Source organism: Narcine bancroftii, chromosome 6 (genome assembly GCF_036971445.1).
Source record: "Narcine bancroftii isolate sNarBan1 chromosome 6, sNarBan1.hap1, whole genome shotgun sequence".
NCBI classification, from domain to species: Eukaryota; Metazoa; Chordata; class Chondrichthyes; order Torpediniformes; family Narcinidae; genus Narcine; species Narcine bancroftii.
The window spans coordinates 135,294,771-135,317,691 of record NC_091474.1 but is presented as its reverse complement, the minus strand read 5'-3'; the positions used below and the strand labels follow the sequence as shown (position 1 = coordinate 135,317,691).

Sequence of the window (22,921 nt, the reverse complement as noted above, 5' to 3'; positions counted from 1 at the left end):
ATTTAACAATTAATTCACACCAATTTACAGATAATATTTGAATCTTTCCATTTTTAAACCTATAAAAAGCAAAATTCACTGCTCAAAAATTATTCTTTATTCCCTACACCAATAAAACTTGATGTGGGCAATATATTTTTAATGCATCTCATACTTTAACTGCAAATGTTGTGCATAGATGACAGACTTTTGTGATCACCCGATATAATTTCCCATTCAGTGACATGATCAGGTAACTTGGGACTGAAAAACTTGGATGTCTTGGTATGATTTAGTTGCAGCTTATTATAGAAAGTGAAAATTGATGTATTTCTCTGTAGTTCTTTTTTTTTTGGGGGGGGTGGAAGAAACCTCAATTTTGCTAACAGCCATAAGAACAGAACAAAAACCCCTGATTAGAACTGAGACTAAAATCCAAAAAATCCAAACACTGCATGTAAAGTACATAGTATATAATGTCACTTCATCTTTCATTGGCCTCTGGCAATTACTTACATCAATGGGAAACTCATCACTGACACGAAGTCCAACTGCAGTCCTCCCCTGGATATCAATGTCCTCCCGCTCTTCATTTCGTTTGCTGTCAACCAATTCACAATCTTTGTAAAGTGACACCAACCCAGACTTCACGTTAATTGCCAGCTTGTGCCATTGCTTGTCAAACAGAGGGAACAATTCCCGCTTCCTGAATGTGATGTGCATCATATTTCCAGAGCGGCTTTTGGTGCTGTATTCCACTGCTTTCTGACTACCATTAACAACGATGGAAATCTAAAGAGTAAACAAGTGTGCTGTTAGCTAAGGACTCCATGAGGATTAATCTCCAAACCAAAGAGGATTAACTAGAGGTGAATACTTACATCCAATAACCAGAGAAGGAAGATATTCAACCTAACTAACTTGAATTTGATTTGTTTGCCAGGTTGCAGTGTCCTGTTCAATGTACTCATCAAATTGGATGTTAAATTGAATAATCAAACACACGTGGAAATAGTCCACTGACCTTCATACTTCGTCTGCCCCTCAATAAAAGCATAGCTGATCTTTAACCTTGGTGCCACGTTCCCATATCCATGACTCTCAATATCCAAAAAAAAACTATCTATCTGTCTTTAATATCCTGAGAAACTGAGCACTCCTTTGAATAGAGAATGCCAAAGATTAGGTACCCTTTGGGCAAAGAAATTTCTTCTATCACAGTCTTGAATGGCTGACTCCTTTTGTTAACGCTGTGGCTCCTGAATTCCAGCCAGCGAAAATAAAAACACTGTCAATTCAGTTTGCATTTTGTAAGGTTACAAGAGATCACCCCTCATATTTCTAAGCAAAAGAGCATTGGTTCAATCTGCTTAATCTCTCCTCATATGGCTGATCTGCCATTTCACTGGCCTGGTAAATTTTATCTGTCAATGACCACCCACTTATCGAATTATATTCCTTGACCATTCACTCGGCCTATCTATAGTTTCATAGTACCTAGAAGGAAACCATTGACCACTCTGCTTTCCCAATCTCATTTCTCAATCCAATTCCCTGTAAACTCAAACACATGGTGAAAAACAATCCACAGATTCTCCTACCAAGTAGTATGGGAATGCACTTGTGTACATGACATCAGGTACAGAGTGTTGTGGGAACTTGCAAGCACAAGTGATGTCAGCTATGTGGTGTGCACTTGGGGAGAGCTTTAGTTGGTGTTATCTTCAAATGAATAAAGACCACTTACCACTCTCTTATGCGATTTACAAAGGGAAAATACACGCAAAGTGGCGATGAGGATAAACTCCAAATGATGGGATCTACAGGACTTCAAGATGGAGGTGGAAAATGAGTGAAAAAAAGGAACAATGTGAGGCAACAGCGAGACGGAAGCTCGGCAGCAGAAAGAAAAGGGGAAGAAACTAGAGAGGAAGACAACAAAAAAATGAGAATAAATTCTAGATTTACTTTGTTATTCAATAAGTACCATAGTTAAAATGATGGAAGGACAATTTGGAGAATGCAAAGAAATGAAAAACTAGTATGATTATGTAGATAGGTTCAATATGTACTGCATTGCCCATGATGTGAGGGATTTAGAAACCTGCAAGAGAAAACAGGCACTGTTTTTAAACAAGGTGGGGAGCAGAACATACGGTCTGATCAAGACCCTATTGGCACCAGCAAAACTAAATACTTATGAAGAGTTATGGGACCTGGTTGGAGAACATCTGTCCCAAAACCAGTGGTGATTGCAAAAAAGATACAAATTCTACACCCGAAAGCAAAAGACAGGTGCAACAGTGAGCCAATATTTTGCCAAATTGTGCAAGTTGTCAGAGACATAATGTTGGAAATATTTTGATGAGGACCTGATTGCCATGCCCAACAATTGGTGAGCAGGAAAAGTTTGGACATTAAGTCTGCCTGTGAGATAGCATTGAGTTTCGAAATGGCCGATTGCAACATTGATATTATACAAGGGGGAACACGTGGTGAAGAGAATGAACAGATGAAAATGCTTCCATTGTGGTAGGAATAAACACAGCCCGAATAACTTATCACAAAAGGGAAAAATGCTATTTATATGACAAGGAGGAACACATCAAGTCAAAGTGTCCAAGTCAAATAAAAGAGAAAAAGAGGGCCACAAAGGAAGAAAAACCAGAAATTGAAGTATAAAAATCTTCCAAAATAAGAAAAACCTCAAGGGAAATGACAAAAGTTCCAGCAATGAGCCAGAATACCAAAGCGACTCCAAGGATGACGGTCCATTGGCAGTAAGTACGTCCATAGTGTAGTTGACCACAGGTCAGAAATACTTGTTTGTATTAAAGTTAGCAGTGAACTGGTCCAGATGGAACTCGACACAGAGGCAGCTGCATTATTAAAGTTGAAAAATCAGAAAAACAAACTACTGCCCAAACTTGAAATGAAACGGTTGGAGAAAGTGTTAAAAGATGGTTACCAGAGAGAAAGTCAAAGTGCTAGAGAAATATGAGGTAGACATCGAGCACAGGGACAGACAAAGAAAGGACTACCACTTTACATTGTAGATACAAAAGGACCCGCCTTGTTTACAAGGGATTGGTTGTTGCACATCCAACTGGATTGGAAGGAAATCGTTGTGAAGTATGTACAAACTGTGGGCAAAAAGAAATCAAAGCTGAAGCAGGTGCTTCAGAAGTATCAGACAGTGTTTGAGAAAGACCTAGGAAAAATTCAGGGAGTCCAGGTAAAATTGCAATTGGAACCAGAAGCCAAACCCAAGTTAATCATTAAGTCATTCCTTTTGCGATTAAAAAAGGAATTGAAATGGAGCTCATAAGATTAAAAAACTAAGGAATACTCGAGAAACTTCAGCACAGCAACTGGACAACTCCTATTATGGCAGTCAGAAAACCCAATGGTGAAATTAGAATTTGTGGGGTCTACAAGGTTACAACTAACCAAGCGCTACAAGATTCCGGACATTCCATTGTAAGCAGATGAATTATTTCAAGCTCTGACTGATGGGGAAAAAAAAAATGAAATTGGACTTATCACAAGCATATTGTTATGGACCTAGATGACCCCAAATCCCAGCAGCAATAGAAATTCACCAAGACAAATGGTTACTTAATCAAAAGTTTCTTTGAATTATCTTTAAACATGAAAATAGAATCAAACTTTTACTTATCACTATTAACTTAACCCCCTTCTAATTCTAAGTGCATGTGTATATAATGTTTACAAGTTCAGAAAAGTTTTGATTCACAGACCAACCTGATTCCTAACTCCTCCAAGTTCACTGGTATCAGGCAATTCTCATTCTGTGCACAGAATTTAATGTTTATGAATCTTCATCAGGCTTTGGTGCTTGAAAGGTAAATGGTTATTCTTGTCAGTTTTCAGAGAGAGAGAGAGAGAGAGAGAGAGAGAGAGAGAGAGAGAGAGAGAGAGAGAGAGAGAGAGAGAGAGAGAGAGAGAGAGAGAGATATCTTTCTTTCAGGTCACCACAGAGTTCCTTTTAGTTTCCCTCATTTCAAATGAAACATTATACAGCCAGCCATCACCTCTTGTATGGACCACAAGGGCTTTGAACAGGCTGAACTGAGAACTCACCACCTGTCTTCAAAATCGGGTTTTTCCCACATTTGCCAGCTTGTCATATTCCAGTCCCAGATGCTGCTGCAAAACCACATGACCCTTTTAGAACAGCCAACTGCATTCAGACAGACTGTGGCATCGGACCCAATCTTCTGAGTCCATTCATTTGTTATTTTCCAAAACAATAATCCATTACTCCACCGCATGTCCAATCAACACCTACTTGGGAAGTCTCTATAGGCATTCTTCAAGGTTTTTACAAAGGCACTCGGAGCCTGGTCTGTCTGGCTTGAGTAGAGCTCTGACATTTTAAATGCAATGTGTTGTGAAATATTTGTTTGTGACTTGCATTAAAAAATGGGCACAATTTATCTTCTTTAAAACATATCTATATACAATATAACAGACAATATCAACAAGTTGAATTGGGCCCGAATCCAGGAAGTATGTAGCTATCAACACTCACTTACACCAGGATGCTGTATGAGACATCATCAGCTCCAGTGATATTCCAACCTGTTATGGACAAACTACTGCAAGGACTAAATGTTGGATGTTACCTAGATGACATTATAACAGGTTGGGATGATGCAGAACATCTAACAAACCTGGAAAAAGTCCAAGACAGATTAGAACAGGCTCAAGTCCGACTGGATTAAGACAAGTGTGTATTTATGGTACCCTCAGTAATATATCTGGGATTTACAATTGACCATGAAGGCGTCAGGATAGATACAGATAGCACTGAAGCTGTTCGCAGCACACCTTACTCATCAAATCAGGCAGAGTTACAATCTTTTTTAGGTTTGGTTAACCATAATCGAAAGTACATCCCTAATATGTGAACACTATGCAACCCACTCAACCAATTGTTAAAAAATGACCAGAAATGGTGCTGGAATGAAGAAATTGACAAAGCTTTCAATCGCTTGAAGAAATTGCCAACTTCAAGGGACAATGTACTTGTTCATTACGACCCTTGTCGGTTTAGGTGCGGTATTGTCACAAGCCACAGAAAAGGGATAGCAACCAGTTGCATACGCTTTCTACTCCTTGATGGCCTGTGATGAACAGAACTATGCAATACTGGAGATGGAAGTACTGGCCATAAGTACTAGTCTTAAGCAATTTCATTAATACTTATATGGTAGGATGTTTACTTTAGTGACGGACAATAAACCACTGAGCTTGATCTGAGGCCCCAAGCAAGGCTTTCCTGTGTTAACGGCAGCAAGAATTCAAAGATGGGTGAGGGATCTTGAGGCGCATGATAATGATCCAAAGCATCGTCCTGTAGTCAAGAACAGTCATGCTGATGCATTATCGCGCTTACTTCTGCCTGCGACAGAACAAGCAGAACAGAATATTAATTGGACTGCAGAAGCCACAGGAAACAACTTTACTTCTTACCTATGACAGCAAAGGCTATCAGCAAAGAGGTAGAGAAAGAGGCTACACTGACGAAGATTCTAAACTTCACCTTGAATGGGTGGCTAGAGGCAGATAATAGAACCCCTGAATTGAAAGCTTATCACATGCAACAAAACAAAATATCAATTGAAGAGGGTTGTCTGTTGTGGGGAACAAGAAATGGCAAAAGGCCATGCTAAAGAGCTTCACACCAATCATCTAGGAATGGATGATTGCATGTCTGGTGGCCATCAATGGACAGTGAGATTGAACAGATAGTACGGAGATGTCACATCAGCCAAGAAATGTAACCGAAGGTATGCCAGGCCAAAGCAAAAACATGGAAATGGCCATCACAACTATGGCACTGAATGAACACCAATTTTGCTGGTCCAGTTATGGGGGAAAATTTTCTGATTATGTGCGCACTCCAAATGGTCTACAGTAGTGCCAATGTTGTCAACCATCAATTGATTAACTGAGGCGTACTCACAGGACCTGGATTACCCATAGAACTGGTTTTCAGACAATGGACCTCAATTTGTGTCAGATCCTTTCAAACAGTTTCTACAAGGCAACAATGTGTGACAAATATTACTAATGGGGAAACAGACATTTAAAAGAGGAATGAAAGCAAATCATGTAAAATATCATGGAACCATAAAATTGCAGACTTAGTTATCATACAAAAAAAATACTGCACTCCACTACAAAGTGCACACCAGCAGAACTGATGTCTGGATGTAACTTGAGAACACAGCTTACGGCAGTGCACCCAAACATCAGACTTTGTATTGAACAGTCAACATTCCCGAGTAAGCCAACAAGAACACGAGATCAGAGAAAATATTAGCAAGGAATTACCGAGAGAATAATGTGTACTGCTGATTGTACCTGTGGCTCCTTCCCCTTCATTCCCCTATTAAAGGCGGCAACATTATAACCCCTCCCCCTTGAACAAGCTTAGGTCTCGGGTCAGCAACACGAGAAGTCTTCTGTTTATGGTAATAAAAGACCAGTCAGTTAACTTCTAGTTTTTGGAGTTATTGATAGCAATATTACAAAATTTTTTTTTGGAATGGACAAGTCGCTGAAACCATAAAGGTTGGAAATTGATCTGCGATTACCGGAAGCATCCAACAAGTTTGAACTCTGGCTACGCTGCTTCAACGTGTTTCTGCAGGCCTCAATTACAATTGTCCAATCCAATGCAGACAGGCTGCACTATCTATTCTCATGGGTCAGGCACTGTGTTTACCCGATGATCAGAAACTGCGAGACACTCACTGAAGCAATGGACATTCTGAAAGACCAGTACCTGGCCGAAGTGAATGAAGTCTACACCAGGCACGTCCTAGCCACGTGTAAGCAGCAACTAGGAGAGTTGATCGATGATTACCTTTGGGTCATGCAAGACCTCAGACTGGCCTGTGGCTGCAAGGCCGTATCATCAGAAGAGTACATGGAGGAGCTGACTCAAGATGCCGGTGTAGCAGGCATCAGATCAGATTATATTCATCAGTAACTGCTAAAACAGGGTGAGCTGAAGCCACTGAACTAGCTAAAACTCTGGAAATAGACCTCTGCAATGTCGACTCTTTCACAACCAATAATGAAGCTGCAGCATGGGGAATGTGGGAACTGCCATCTTGGGACACAGGATTGCAGGCTGCCCCATGTCCCAACCTGACTAAGGCCACTGCTGTCAGCAAGCACCCAAAGTGCTACCTCTGCGGCCAGCAGAAGCATCGTAGGAAGCGCTGCCTTGCGAAGGATGTAATCAGTTTCTGCTGTGGAAAGGAATCCAAATCCAAGCAACATTCTAACCTAAGCAGTGCTACCTGGGCAGTTGGGGCTGCCAACATCTTATATGATGTCACTTCCGAAAAACAGCACTGTGGGGGCTGCCATCTGTGATGACGTCACTTCTGACGAACAACTACAGCACCACATGCTCGCCATGGGGGCCACCACCATCTTGCCAGACCACAAACCAGGACATTGGATCAGACAGTAATGCTACTCTGGATTCAGTCACACTTGACCAAAGCAGCCCTTATCAGCTCACCAGGTCAATGATGGAGAGAAAGGGAAGTGGGCACAAGATGAGCTGCCTGTTTGACAGCAGAAGCATGGAGAGATTCATCCACCCTGACGTGGTGCAGCGTTACTCCTCGCAATGAGACTACTGAGTTACAGAGACTCGGTGGCCTCCAAGATCCATTCGTCTGAGATCCGCGGCAGCTGAGAAATGACACTGACCACGCATGGTGCAGAGTATAAAAATTTTTAACTCCTTGTGATTCCACAGCTCTACGCCTTCATACTATGGTCTGCAACTAACAGTTTTTAAACCGCTCGCCCTCCCCTCTGAATGTGTCCAACCAGCAACCCTCGATCCGACTACCACGTCTGACTTGCACCTCCGGATTCCTCACCTCTGAACGCAAGCCTGTCACCACCAAGAGCAGATGATACACCGCTGGGGACAGGGCCTTTATCAGAGGTGAGATTGCTTCTGACTGAGGTAATCATCAAACCCAGCACCAGCCCTCAAGAGTTCAGGTAGTGGTGGATAAGAGTGGGGAAAACACAGAATGGATATCAAATAGTCAGACCATTAACAGGTTTACACAACTAGATGCATACCCCCACCCCCACATAGCCAACACGGTAAACCAAATTGCCCAACATCAGGTATTTTCCACCACTGACGAAGTCAGCATACCAGCTCCCTATCCACCCAGAGGACTGCCAGTACACTGCATTAGAGGTGGATGGCAGTCTCTACCACTTTGAGGGTCCCGAGAGATCAATAGAGTCTCCGTTTTCTAAAAGGAGATGGACTGAATAGTGGACGAGCGCAGGCTGCTGGCCACATTCCTATGCCTCGACAATGTCACTATCTGCGGCCACAATCTGCAGGACCATGATGCCAATTTCTAGAAATTCCTCCAGACCTCACCTATAACAAGGATAAATGTCTATTCCGCACATCATGCCTGGCTATACTCAGCTGTGTCGTGGAGAATGGAATATTGACCCTGATCCCAACTGCATGCACCCCCTGTTGGAGGTCCCACCTCCCCACAGCATTAAGGCCCTGAAATGTTGCCTCGGGTTTTTCTCGTATTATGCCCAATGGGTCCCCAACTAAGCAGGTATGGCCTCATCAAAGCCACCTCCTTTCCCCTGTTGGCAGAGGCCTTCAGCCACACAAAGGCAATATTGCAAAGGCTGTGATGCATGCTGTGGACAATTCCAGATGGAGAATGATGCATCCAACTTTGCCCTGGCCGCCAAACTTTACCAGACGGGCAGACCCGTTGCATTTTTCTCACGCACCCTCCAAGGCCCCGAGATCCAGAACTCCTCCATCAAGGATGCCCAGGCCATCATTGAGGCAGTATGGCACTGGAGGCACTATCTTGCTGACAAATTATTTACCCTGCTGACTGACCAACATGCAGTTGCTTCCATGTTCAATAACAAGCAGCAGGGTAACCAAGAACAATAAGACTCTGAGGTGGAGAATCAAACTCTTCATCTACATCTATGATATCTTGTACTGGCCCAGAAAGCTCAATGAGCCTTCGGATGCCCTGTCCCAAGGGACTTCCACCAGTGCCAAGACAGTTTACAAGCCCTCCACAATTACCTCTGCCATCCCGGGGTTAACATGTTCTTCCATTTTGTCAAACCCCTCAACTTCCCCTATTCAGTTGAGGGCATCAGGACAATGACCAGAAACTGCCAGGCCTGTGTGGAGTGCAAACCACACTTCTACCAGCCAGACAGGTCTCACCTGATTAAGGCCACCTACCCCTTGGTACACCTGAAAACAGATTTAAAGGGACCTGTTCCCTCTTCAAACCACAAAATGTAACTCCTCAACATCATTGATGAGTACTCACATTTCCTATTTGCCATCCCCTGCCCAGTCATGGCCGCTGCAACGGTCATTAAAGCCTTGCACAACCTCTTCACCCTGTTCAGATACCCCTATTAAATTCATAGCAACCAGGGGTCCTCCTTCATGAGTGATGAGCTGCGCCATATCTGCTGGCCAGTGGTATCGCCATGAGTAGGATCACCAGCTGCAAACCCTGAGGGAATGGTCAGGTGGAAAAGGAGAAAACTACTGTCTGGAAGGCTATCCTCTTAACCCTGAGAGCAGAAGGCCTGCTTGTCTCCCACTGGAAAGAGGTCCTCCCTAAAGCGTTCCATGCAATCAGATCCTTTCTGTGCACTGCCACCAATGTCACCCCATAGGATGTCAGTGTTGGGATCACTTTGCCATCCTGGTTGACATCCCCATGCTCCAGAAGCATGCAAGAAGCCACAAGTCCGACCACTGGTTGAGAGGGTCCACCTCCTCCACGCCAACCCCCAATACGTCGATGTGGCATACCCAGATGGGCACAAGGATATTGTGTTCGTCTGGGACTTGGTGTGCGCAGGAGACCCTGGCCGACCAACTAATACATCCACCACGAACCAAGTCGCCCTACCTCAGCTCCCAACCCAACTGTTTCAGTCATCAGACTGACCTGACTGTCCAGGGGTCAACAGCTGAGCTGCAGACGGCGCTACGATGGTCACAGAGGACAAGAACATGGGACAGACTGAATTTGTGATGGACATGGCACCCACTTCACCCCAGACTTCTTTTAAAAGTTGGGGTGAATAGGTGGAACCACTGTTTGAATGTGTATGCTGTCCCACCCCTTGCTGATTGTACCCATGGCTCCTACCCCTCGATTCCCCTAATAAAGGCGGCAACACCATATCCCCTCCCCAGAACAAGCTTATGTCTCAGGTCAGCAACATGAGATGTGCCTTTTGTTTGTGGTAATAAAAGCCAGTCAGGAAACTTCTAGTCTTTGGAGTTATTGATAGCACATCAGCGTCTTCAATGGAAGGGAAGTCAGAGGCAGTGTTAGATGGTTAGATTTGCTACTTTCTTCAGCTTTCTGTTTCTGAACACTTGAATTACCAAACCAAATCAAAATGTTGTGCTATTCCTCATGAACAGGCAGAGAATGTTTATCATCAGGCTAATGTATAAAAAAAATGATCAGCCACTGAACCTCAGATCTAAGATTTTGTTCTACAAAGTCTGGATCTAAACCATTTGCAGCAAAAAGATATAGGGAGGATGAAGTAAAGGTACACATGCACACTCATCTTTCCATCAGATGCTTCCATTTTACTTTTATAGAATAGTGCCTCTGCATCCATATCAGAGCTTGCTTTCAAGATGCAGATTACTGATGTACTTCATAATGAGCAATTGCTTTCATCCTCATAAGATATTTTTGGAGTATGGGAAAGATAATGCTGATCTTAAAATGAATTCTTCACTTGTTCTGCTTAAGTGTCTTCGTTCTGACCTATCATCCTAGTCACATCCTTGATTTGACACCTTCCCAAACCTCTCTTCTGCATTGGTCCTCATCAATGAAGAGGAGCCATCACTCTCCATGATTTCCTTTGATGTTCACATTCTTCTACCACATACCCTCCAACCTCAACCTTTCCTCTCATCTTGCCAGTGTTAGGTAAAATTCATTCCTTGGTTACTTATACTTTACATTAAGCTCTATTCCAAAGAGAGATTAGCAAGTGGTACTTTAATCCATCAGCTCTCTCCACAGATGCACATTTCAAGCGCTTTCTGACTGCTTTAGATTCTGAGACAAATTTGATGAGAACTCTGCCTACCTGCACATTGCCTGAGCGATCAGTAATCTTCAACAAGTGCCAGATCTCCTTTTTGCTGACAGCCTTCAGGCGGAACATGGCAATGAATGAAAATTCTTCTGGTAACCCTTTTGGAAAGACCTCCCTGAAACAAACCACAATAAATCCATTGGCAATAACTGATAATCCAAGTAAGATGGTGTTCCATACACACGAATTGAATGTCTAATACTGGCTTAACTAAAATAAATGATAGGACAGGCAATGAGGTTTCTTTTAAGGGCCCAATACTTTTCAGTGTGATACGCTCTATCAATAATACCAAAGATAGTGAGTGAGAAACTATAGGCAGATTGCAACTGGCCCGATACCATGTGCTCGAATGAAGGATGGGAAGGAAGGTTGACCTTTATGGCTAGGTCACAAGGGGAGGAGTTACTATGGAGTGAGTCATCAGTGGGTGGGCCAGCTACCCATACAGTCATACATACATATCACTCTGCAATAGTAAAGAATAAAGCTTTTCCAAGAAAGGGAAATGTATATACATTTTAATTACCAAACCAAATCAAAATGTGATATTCCTCATGGATAAGCAGAGAATGTTCATCTTCATGCCAACGTACAAAAATAATGATCAGCTACTGGGATTGATGTCCAAATTTCAAAAATTGAAAAAATTGTTGAATTTGACAAATGAGTATATTTTCATTGCCTAACGTCGAAATACTCGAGATGGCAGAGGTCGACAGCATCGAGTCCACGCTGCTGAAGATCCAGCTGCGCTGGGTGGGTCACGTCTCCAGAATGGAGGACCATCGCCTTCCCAAGATCGTGTTATATGGCGAGCTCTCCACTGGCCACCGTGACAGAGGTGCACCAAAGAAAAGGTACAAGGACTTCCTAAAGAAATCTCTTGGTGCCTGCCACATTGACCACCGCCAGTGGGCTGATATCGCCTCAAACCGTGCATCTTGGCACCTCACAGTTTGGCGGGCAGCAACCTCCTTTGAAGAAGACCGCAGAGCCCACCTCACTGACAAAAGGCAAAGGAGGAAAAACCCAACACCCAATCCCAACCAACCAATTTTCCCCTGCCACCGTGTCTGCCTGTCCCGCATCGGACTTGTCAGCCACAAATGAGCCTGCAGCTGACGTGGACTTTTACCCCCTCCATAAATCTTCGTCCGCGAAGCCAAGCCAAAAATATTTTCATTGTAATGGATGAAAAGCTGTGAAAATTTCAGCAGTAAATATGGAACCTTTGCCGGGAAATAGTTTAATTAAGGAGAAATCCTTGGTGATACAGCACATTTTATAATGAATGTTGTGAATAAATATTTTATAGTGTAGCCGACTGCTTCAAAGATACACAATTGAAGTGTGGGGGGTTAAGCTCTGAGATGTATTGAGGTTGGAAAGGCTCTTTTTATACAGTTGGAGTTCCTGCCATTTATTTAATTGGCTTACATCAGCTGCATGAATAACAATAGCTGGCAGGAACATTCTTGCATGTGAATACCCTTCTTCCCCAGCCTGTAATAGATCTGTTAGCTGGGCAGCTTGGCCAGCACCATTTTTGGGCTGCTGCTCTTGTACTGCTCCAGCTTTCAACCGTGCCGGTTCGTTCTGTTAGGAGACGTGTTACAGTGTGTTATACTGCTGCTTAATTCTGTGCATGCCATGAGATGTGCTGGCTCAATCTCCATAGTGGCAGGCCTTCACATGATACCCACCCACCCCCCCCCCCCTAAAAGAAGCTGCACTACAGTTCATGGTATCCTTGGATGCAGTCCCCAATGTCTTTGGTGGTCAGCCTCTACATTTAGATGCTGGCATCTCCACGGATTGTGTCGGGTCCGTGTGTGCTAGCTTGAGCCTGTCTGCGGTGAAGATCTTTGGTTTGCCATAGATTTCCAGTTTGAAGGAGGATCCATTGTTCTGGATGACTCGGAAGGGGCCTTTGTAGGGCTTCTGTACCAGTGGACTGTGTTTCCCTCTGTGCATGAACACATACTCACAGTCTTGGAGTTCTTTGGGGATGTTGAATTTTGTTTGACAGTGTCTGGAGGGTGGGATCAAAGCCAAGTTACCAACCTTTCCCGCAGCCTGTACAGGAAGGTGATTGTATCCTCTTGTTGAACTTTGGCTGGTGGGACGAAATCCCCGGGGACCATGAATGGTTCTGTAGATGAGCTCGGTGGAGGATGTATGGAGGTCTTCCTTCGGGGCTGTACGAATTCCCAGCAGTGCCCACAGCAATTTGTCCACCCAGTTGGGGCCCTCGAGTTTGGTCATAAGGGCAGCCTTGAGGTGCCTGTGGAAATGCTCAACAAGCCTATTAGACTGCGGGTGGTATGCCGTCATGTGGTATAGCTGACCACCCCACAGGTAGTCAATGTCGATCCACAGACTGAGGTAAATTGTGCGCCTCTGTCGGAGGTTATGTGGCATGGTATCCCAAACCTTGCTACGCAGGACCTGGTGGATGTGTATAAATTAGTTCAAATACTCTTCCTGGGCCAGTTAGAGCTTCCTTACATGGAGAGGTAGTGGTAGACACTTAGTAAGGATGTGATGCCTGATGCCATGTCGGGACACCTCCACCATGAACCGTGGGGAAAGGATTGCCAGGAACTCATCGTCTGAGCTCTAGATGGAGTCCAGGTGTAGTGCTGGGAGCCTGGTGCCCCTCTGTGGAAAGGCTTGGAATTAATGTCTCCACATGCACAAGTCTCTTGCACTTGAGATCTACTGGGAGGTTGTGGACCCACAGGAAGTTCGTTCCAAGGAGTGGCTGTTCCACTACAGCCAGCATGAACTCCGAGAAATGACTGCCTCCAAACTGCAGCTCAGCCCTATGCATACCATAGGTCCATATGCTGCTGTTGGCAGCCCTCAACGCGGGGCCAGCTTGCCTGCATCTAGTGTCCAAACTTGTCAGGGGCATCATGCTGACCTCCGCTCCATCAGTGGCAGGTGACTGTCATTTTCCTGGAACTCACAGGGCGACTGGCATTGGTGGGCCTCAGAGCCCCATCTTTGGTGGTAGAAGCACCATCTCTCCTTGGACTTGTCCCTGCCGCTCCTTTCCAGGCCTGCCTTGGTCTTGTTGCGAGACTTCGTGATGAGTCCCACGGTAGCCGAGCACTTCTGTTTCTGCTTCCACAGAATATCTCCTTCTACTGCACCTTTCTGGGGGTAGGGGGGGGAATGGGAGGGAGGGTTGCTGAAATCCACGTCACCCAGGAGCAGTTGGATGTCCTCAGGCAGCTGCTCCAAGAATGCCTGCTTGAACATGATGCAGGGCTCATGGTCTCCCAGGAGGGCCAGCATCTTGTTCATGAGCACTGACAGGGATCTGTCCCCTAGCCCATCCAGGTGGAGTAGCCGTTCCCCCCCGCCCCCCCATCTCTGGATCCAGAGATGTAGTACCGCGTGGACTCAGATGTGATGCCTTGAATCTGGTACTGAGCCTCAGCCTAGTTGAATCACATGCTAGGTCGAACTGTCCAGAAGGTAAGGAGCTTGAGGCTGACTGCACTAATTGCTGCTTCGCTATCCATCGCTGGGTTTAGATGCCATCTAAACCATGGGGGAGTCACCAATTGTAGTCAACTGCTATAAAGAAACACACACAATTACAGTGTGGGAGGTTAAGCTCTGAGATTTATTGAGGCTGGAAAGGCTACTTTTATACACTTGGAGGTCCTGCCATTTGTTTGATTGGCTGATATCAGTCGCATGAATAATAGCGGACAGGAACATTCTTGCATGTGAATACCCTTCTTCCCCAGCCTGTTATTGATCTGTTAGCTGGACAGCTTGGCCAGTGCCATTTTAAGGCTGCTGCTCTTGTACTGCTCTAGCTTTCAACTGTGCCAGTTTGCTGTGTTAAGGGATGTGTTGCAGTGTCATCCTGCTGTTTACCACTGTGCGCGCCAGTAGTAAACTCTGCTGGCTCGATCTCCGCGGAGGCAGGCCACCACAATAGACCTATTTATTTATTTGCCTGTTTTATTCTACATCTAGTAGGGAGGAGATGGGATGCAAGGAGATCACGAGAGCCAAATGTTATTAGTATACAGAGACTTGGGAATTCTTAATTTAGCCCTGAAAGGGTGTTCCCTGCCTTTGAAGCAGTTCACAGGAAAAGCACTGAGAAAACCCAATTAATTTCCACAACAGTTTTTTTTTGTTTTCATTAGTTGACAACAGATTATTTAATTTCAAGTGCTACCATTCCCTCACATTGAGCACATGATGGATTTTCAGGAAAAAGCTAATGCTCTGGCAGTACTTTCATTTTTACATGGCACGGTTCTGCTATTATATGGTCCCAGGAAAGAACTGTGTTCCATCAAAAAATTAGGGCAAACATTATTATTCCCACCATTCTCCCTGTACTGCCAAGTTCCCCTCTGCATCTGTGGTAAAATGAATCAACTCTACATTGTTAGATAAGGGCATTCATTACACATTAATGAATTATCCTTGAAATAGACCACAGAGAAGTTGCTTATCTGTCATCTTGTGTAGGTTACTTGAAGTGCATCATTACAACCAAATCCAACTTTTTCCAAAGATTTTCGCAACGATTTGCACAACTGACAAAAGTGCACATTTGCCTTGGGCAATGGCAATCTAGCAGCCTGTAGCATCTGTCAAGGTGAGTTTAAACTTTTTACATTTTTCATTCTCTGAATAGTTTATAAAACGCAAATCATTTTCCACTCTACTCTCTTACTTTGATCTTCAAATGTAATGAGGAAGATTTCACTGGAATGTAAAAGTAAATGGCAGCGCTGCTGGAGATGCAGACCCAGGGTGAGTGAGAGGGAAAACAGTTCTCTGCCGCAGCATCCTACTGCACAGTCCCATTGATGGCAGCTGTATGCAGGCTTTAAACTGCCTATTAAAGGAGCCAACACTGTGTTACTTAAAATCCTACAACTGCCCGGTCTGGGCCCAAGATGGCATTGCCTATGTTTGGCAGCAGCCGCAAGGGGTTGTAGACTCCGGGGGAGTAGCGGACTAGAGCAGGGCACCAGTATTTAGAGAACCCTCCCCTCACCATTGAGGAGAAGCAGAGGAGATGACCCCAAGGACAGTGATCACGGCAGCAGATCAGCAAAGGGCCCTGTTGCAGAAGGACACACGCTTTTGGCGACAAGCAGGTGAGGAACCCAATCAGGCTGCAAGTTGTTGGCAACTTGACGTCAAAGGACTCAAATCAGGTTGTGGGCTGCTGGAGACTGGCTCCTGGGAACTCGGTATCAGAAATGGGATTTGAGAGGGTGCTAAGGTCAAGAAGGACTCCTGATGGGACTTGGGCACTGAAGGATTCCTCATTGTGTCAGAGGTTTGGATCTGCACTCACTAAAATTAGGAAACAAAGGGGTGAATCTGAAGCCTCTGCTGAGGAGTGTTAATTCAAAAATCAGGGACAAGATCAGAAGAAAAAGTAGAAGGTGTTAGCTCTTCACTTGTTGATCATTAATATGGAGTGGGACATGGGATAAGAAAGGGGTCAGAGAAAATTAAAGAGGGGGAATTACAAGTTAGTTGATTCTTTATGTACAGAGAAAGTCAGTGACCTTTCTTGTGCAATAGTGCAAGGTAAATTGTGAGATGTTGCATCTGCCTTGAGCTACAGCCTTGAAAGATGATTGTATTTCAGTTTGTGACCATTTTAAGCATTTGAATTCATCCCCCAACTGGCTGTTTCCCTTTGTTGCTGGGGGACATGGTGCATCTTGCTAAAATCTTCATGCATTGTCCTCAGTGAAAATTAATAAAAATACTACTCCATGAACATGCTGGGTGGATATGACTTCTTATTGTGAGTCCTTCTGATATTTCTCCACCTTCCCTTACCAGCAGCTGATCCTGCCCTGTCTGACCTCTGCTTATTCTATACTTCAAGGAAAATGCCTTTTGTATCTACCATCTTTGGGAGCAACTGGTTTGTGCAGAAGCCTTGAAGTCTGAATAAAGCCCTCCAGCACCTGCCATACTGGTTGGTCCCTGAAGACCAACACATTTAAACAAGATTTATAAAGTCCCAAGCACTTGAAAATTTCAGGTGTCAGCTACTGAAGATCAGTCAGCAACAAATCTGCATCGTGATGCTAGCGGAGAATCCTTCCTGCCACTGAACACGTGCCCAATCATGTAAAGTTAAAACAGGTTATTTGGTTGATTGTGAGCATCTAACTGGCAGTGCTGGTGTCAAATCAGTTCCGCAGATTGACTGACAACATAACCTGCCTACTCCGTGTTCTTCGGAATGCCTTAACTATTCATATGCTTAAGGTCACCAATATGCTGCTTGGGTGCAATGCACATTGCAAACACCTGTCACATTTGAAACAACTTGGTACCATGATGTATAAAATATTCAAACTCAAACTTTGCAGCTAAAATGTGTATTCTCAAGTTGAGAGGGGGATGAATTGTTAACATGCATACTCGAGTGTAAATAATTAACTTGCCTCTCACTCATCATAATATAAAAACATAAGGAACAGTATAAGGAGTGAGCAATCAGACCCTTGTCTAATATATCATTTAGTAAATCATAACTGATTCAATCTTAGCTTCAATACCACATTTCCTATTCTTGTTTTCTTATACCCCAGTGTTATAGCAGTTGAGGTAATAGAAATTCATCCTGACTAAATTCACAAATTACCACCACAAAAAATTTACAGGTATGGAATAAAAATATGCTGACAGATTTACTGTTTGTTGTCATGTGTAATGAGATACAGTGAAAGGCTTAGTTTTGCAAGCTACCGAAACAGCTCTCAAAGTTTGCCCTCTCCAATGCCATTTTAGGATTATATATTCACAGAAAAAGCACATTGTAAAAACAAAGGTACAAGATTAATCATGACACTGTGGGGGGGGGGGGGTTGTAAATAAATTAAAAAACTGAAAGAAAAAAATTGTCAATTTTTGTCAAGAGGTTGATGATGAAAAATTGTGACATGGATAGTTTTCTAGGAACTCAAACCCTCTGTTACATGGGAAGGTACTCTACTTCAAATATTTTTCCATCTATGTTTTGCAGATATTGAAGAACTCAGATTGAGATAGAAGGTTCTGAAGTATCAGAGAAAAGACATTCCTTCACAAGTTTATTTATTCTGAAACAATGCACCCTTGCACCAGCGAACTCCACTATGGATAATATTCTCCTGGCATTAACCCCATTCAGAATCTCAAATGTTTCAGTAAGATCACAGACCATGCTTCTAAACTTCAATGTGTACAAATCCAATCTGCTCTCTATGGTTTAATCTCTTTATCCCAAGATTTAAACTAGTGAATCTTCAGGGCAATGTATCAACACATATCTTTGTTTATGGGTGCTTGGAAATTGCTTTAAGGTTTGGGAGGATAAATATAAATATGTTCAATGGCTTGGCTTCACGGACGAAGATTTATGGAGGGGTATGTCCACGTCTGCTTTTGAGGGGGAAGACGTGGACCTGTCCTCGGGCCTGCGCAAAGGAGCTTTTAGGTGGAGTGCAGTGTGCGCAGTACTGGCCCCACCCTTTATACCCACGGTTCGTGTGCCGTGGCCAAGCAAGCTGGGACGTGGCAGCGAGGTCCCTGGGTCGTAGGTTTTTATATCGGAGTGACCTTCTCCTATGCAGGTTGCTTAACTGGGCTGAAGAGGCCTGTCTCCCCTTTTAGGTCGAACCATTTCTGGAGATCTACGACCACTGTCCCCAGTTACGGAGTGGTGCGCCCTGGAATCGGCCTGCGTGCATTCACTCCTGCCGCGGCCGAGTAAAGGGGATGCAGCATTGGTTGAGGATCAGAAAGAAAAGTTATAGTAGAAAATTTTTTTAAGACTGGAGAGAACTCTGCAATGGAGTTCACAGTTGTTAGTGTTTAGACTATTGGTTTTTGAGGTGTGTATTTAACTCTGAAATAACTAAATTAACTAAATGGTTTAAAAAAAACCCAATGTTTTCAAACAGTATAGTTCTTCTACTATTGAACCCTTACCTCTGATGTTGGCTGATGACCAATGCAAGGCACCTGTCATTTTATTCATTCCCAGCTTCATCTAAAAACACAGCTGTTCCCTCATGTATGCTGACACCAGCTTTACTCACCCCTCCCCCACCACTTCCCTTGACTTTTGCCCCTTCTCCAAATTCTTAGAATGCTTGTGCAATATCCAACACTGAATGGACAGAAATTTCATTGAAATATTGACCGCTATCTGAAACAGAACTAGAGGATTTGCAACCTTGGTGACACATCCAAACCTGTTAAATTTTTGACACCTAACTATGCCATCTCAAAAACATCGAATAATTGAAATGCACAGCAGAGAAACAGGTCCTTTTGGCTCACCTCTTCCCCGCCTTCATGACATTGACTGATTTCACCCGCCCATTCTACTGCCGCCCGCCATTTGGCCAATCAAGTCCTCTCTGCCATTCAGCAAATTGAGTCAGTCCACCATCATGATCTGATCCACTTTTCTACTCAATCCCACTCCCTTGCCATCTCCTCTTAACATTTGATACATAACTTGGCCTCCAAAACCTCCTGGAGTAGCAAATTCCAGCAGTTCACCACTCTCTGGCTAAAGAAATTCCTCCTCATCCCTGGTTTAAATGGGCATTCTTCAATCCTGATTGTGCCCTCTTGTCCTAGACACCTCTACCATGGGAAACAACTTTGCCATATCAACATTCAAAATGTTTCAATATGACCCCCCCCCATTCTTCTGAACCCCAAGGAATACATCCAAGAGCCTTTGAATATTCCTCAAATGCTAATCCTTTCGTTCCAAAAACCATTCTTGTGAACCTTCTTTGAAGCCTCTCCAATGCCAGCACATCTTTTCTTAAATAAGGAGCCCAACTGTCACCCGCATCTTTCCTGCAATTCCATGGATTTTCTTCTTGTTAAGCAGTCACATGTGCAGCACTTTGTAAAAGGCCTTTTATTCATTACTAATACCTCCACAATCTCTATAGCTACTTGTTTCAGAACTCGAGCGTACATTTCATCTGGTCCGAGAGACTAACCTACCCAAGACCATTCAGCTTCCCAAGCACCTTTTCCCTCATTATTTCAACTGCACTCACTTCTCTTCCAACAGCCTTGAAAGTCAAATATACTACAAGTTTTCCCACAGTAAAGATTCATGCAAAATCCTCATTCAGTTCCTCTGCCATCTCCTTGCCCCCCATTAAAATTTCTCCAGCATCATTTTCCCATATCAGCTCTTGCCATTTTTTAAATTAACATACTTAAATGGTTTGGATATCCTTTTGGATATTGTTTGTGAGCTTCCTTTCAAAGTTCTTATTTCCCTTCCCAATGACCTTCTTAGTTGCCTTCTGTAAACTTTGAAAAGTTTCCTATAGAACCATAAAACATTACAGCACAGAAACAGGGCCCTTCTAATATGTGCTGAACCATTTTTTTGTCTCAAATACTGACCTGCACCCAGTCCATTTCCCTCCATACCTCACCCATCCATATACCTGTCTAAACTCCTCTTAAGTGTTAAAATAGAGCCCAAATTCATCATTACAATGGGCAACTCATTGCACACTCCCACCAATCTGTGTGGAAGTTCCCCATCATGTTCTCCCTAAACGTTTCCCCTTTCACTCTTAATCCATGTTCTCTGCTTTGTATCTCACTTACCCTCAGTGGAAAAAAGCCTATCTACTATTACTCTGTCTGTCCTCCTCAGAATTTTTAAAACTGTTCTCAAGTCTCCCCTTATTTTCCACGCTCCAGGAAATAAAGTTCCAACCTGTTTAACCTTTCCCTGTAACTCAGTTCCTGAAGTTGGGCAACATCTTAGTAAATCTTCTCTGCACTCTATCATACTGATATCTTTCCTGTAGTGAGGTGAATAAAATAGCACCCAATATTTCAAATTTGGCCTCACCAATGGTTCCGGTTTTTCCCAGCATTGGAAACAACCTACTGCATCTAGTCTGTCTAATCCCTTAAGAATTTTATGTTTCTATAATATCCCCCCTCAATCTTCTAAATTCCAGAGAATACAAGCCTAGTCTATCCAACCTATCTTCATATGCAAATCCTTCTATCCCTGGTATCACTCTAGTGAATCTTCTCTGCATCTCCTCCAATGGCGAGGATATCCTTCTTCAGATAAGGAGGCCAAAACTGCACGCAGTACTCCAGATGTGGTCTCACCAAGGCCCTGTACAGCTGTAGCAGGATCTCTATACTCTTGTACTCAAATCCTCTTGCTATGAATGCCAACATACCATTCACCCTCCTCACCGCCTGCTGCAGCTGCATGCCCTCCTTCAATGACTGATGCACAGCAACACCCAAGTCTTTCTGCATCTCCCCTTTTCCTAAACAGATACCATTTAAATAATAGTCCTCTTTCTGGTTCTTACCTCCAAAGTGCATAACCTCGCATGTATCCACATTATATTGCATCTGCCATGACTTGGCCCACCCACCTAACTTGTCCAAATTACTCTGCACCCTCAACACAGCCAATTCCACTACCCAATGTTGTGTCAACTGCAAATTTTGAGATATTGCTATCTATTCCCACATCCAAGTCATTGATATATATTGTAAACAACTGTGGCCCCAACACAGAGCCCTGCGGTACCACATTAGTCTCTGTCTGCCATTCTGAACAGAACCCATTTATACCTACTCTTTGTTTCCTGTCCATCAAGCAATTCTCTGTCCACCTTAATACCATACCTCCTATACCATGCTTTTTAAGTCTGTACGCTAGTCTTCTGTGCGGAACCTTATGAAGTGCCTTACTAAAGTCCAGATGTACCACATCCACTGATTCCCCTGATCCACTCTACTGGTTATATCCTCAAAAAACGATTAGGTTTGTCAGACATTATTTTCCTTCCACACAGGCAGGCACGGTTGCAGTGGCTGCAAGGAAAAATTGGTTGGTTGGGGTTGGGTTTTTCCTCCTTTGTCTTTAGTCAGTGGGGTGGGCTCTGTGGTCTTCTTCAAAGGAGGTTGCTGCCCGTCGAACTGTGAGGCACCAAGATGCACGGTTGGAGGTGATATCAGCCCACTGGAGGTGGTCAATATGGCAGGCACCAAGAGATTTCTTTAAGCAGTCTTTGTACCTCTTCTTTGGTGCACCTCTGTCTCGGTGGCCAGTGGAGAGCTCGCCATAGAACACATTCTTGGGAAGGTGATGGTCCTCCATTCTGGAGACGTGACCCACCCAGCGCAGTTGGGTCTTCAGCAGCATGGATTCGATGCTTGTGGACTCTGCCAGCTCGAGTAGTTCGATGTTGGTGATGAAGTCATTCCAATGAATGTGGAGGATGGAGCGGAGACAGCGCTGATGGAAGCGTTCTAGGAGCCGTAGGTGATGCCAGTAGAGGACCCATGATTCGGAGCCGAACAGGAGTGTGGGTATGACAACGGCTCTGTACACGCTGATCTTTGTGTGTTTCTTCAGGAGGTTGTTTTTCCAGACTCTTTTGTGTAGTCTTCCAAAGGCGCTATTTGCCTTGGCGAGTCTGTTGTCTATCTCTTTGTCGATCCTTGCATCAGATGAAATGGTGCAGCCGAGGTAGGTAAACTGGTTGACCGTTTTGAGTTCAGTGTGCTCGATGGAGATGTGGGGGGGGGGGGGCTGGTGGTCATGGTGGGGAGCTGGCTGATGGAGGACCTCAGTTTTCTTCAGGCTGACTTCCAGGCCAAACATTTTGGCAGTTTCCGC

General features: G+C 44.0%; 1 protein-coding gene across 7 annotated transcripts in view; it reads right to left on the bottom strand.

Moving 5' to 3' along the window:
- The window catches only part of col19a1 (collagen type XIX alpha 1 chain), a 346,509-nt gene that overhangs the window by 253,736 nt on the left and 69,852 nt on the right, over positions 1-22,921 (bottom strand). For all 7 annotated transcript variants that reach the window (XR_011340316.1, XM_069886134.1, XM_069886135.1 and 4 more), the window contains 2 exons: positions 11,203-11,326; positions 496-771 (listed from right to left, as the gene is read on the bottom strand). Coding sequence is in view for 6 of the 7 variants with exons in the window: in XM_069886134.1 (XP_069742235.1) it covers positions 496-771; positions 11,203-11,326 (400 nt within the window). In the remaining variant the exon portion in view is untranslated. The remainder of the gene's footprint in view (positions 1-495; positions 772-11,202; positions 11,327-22,921) is intronic.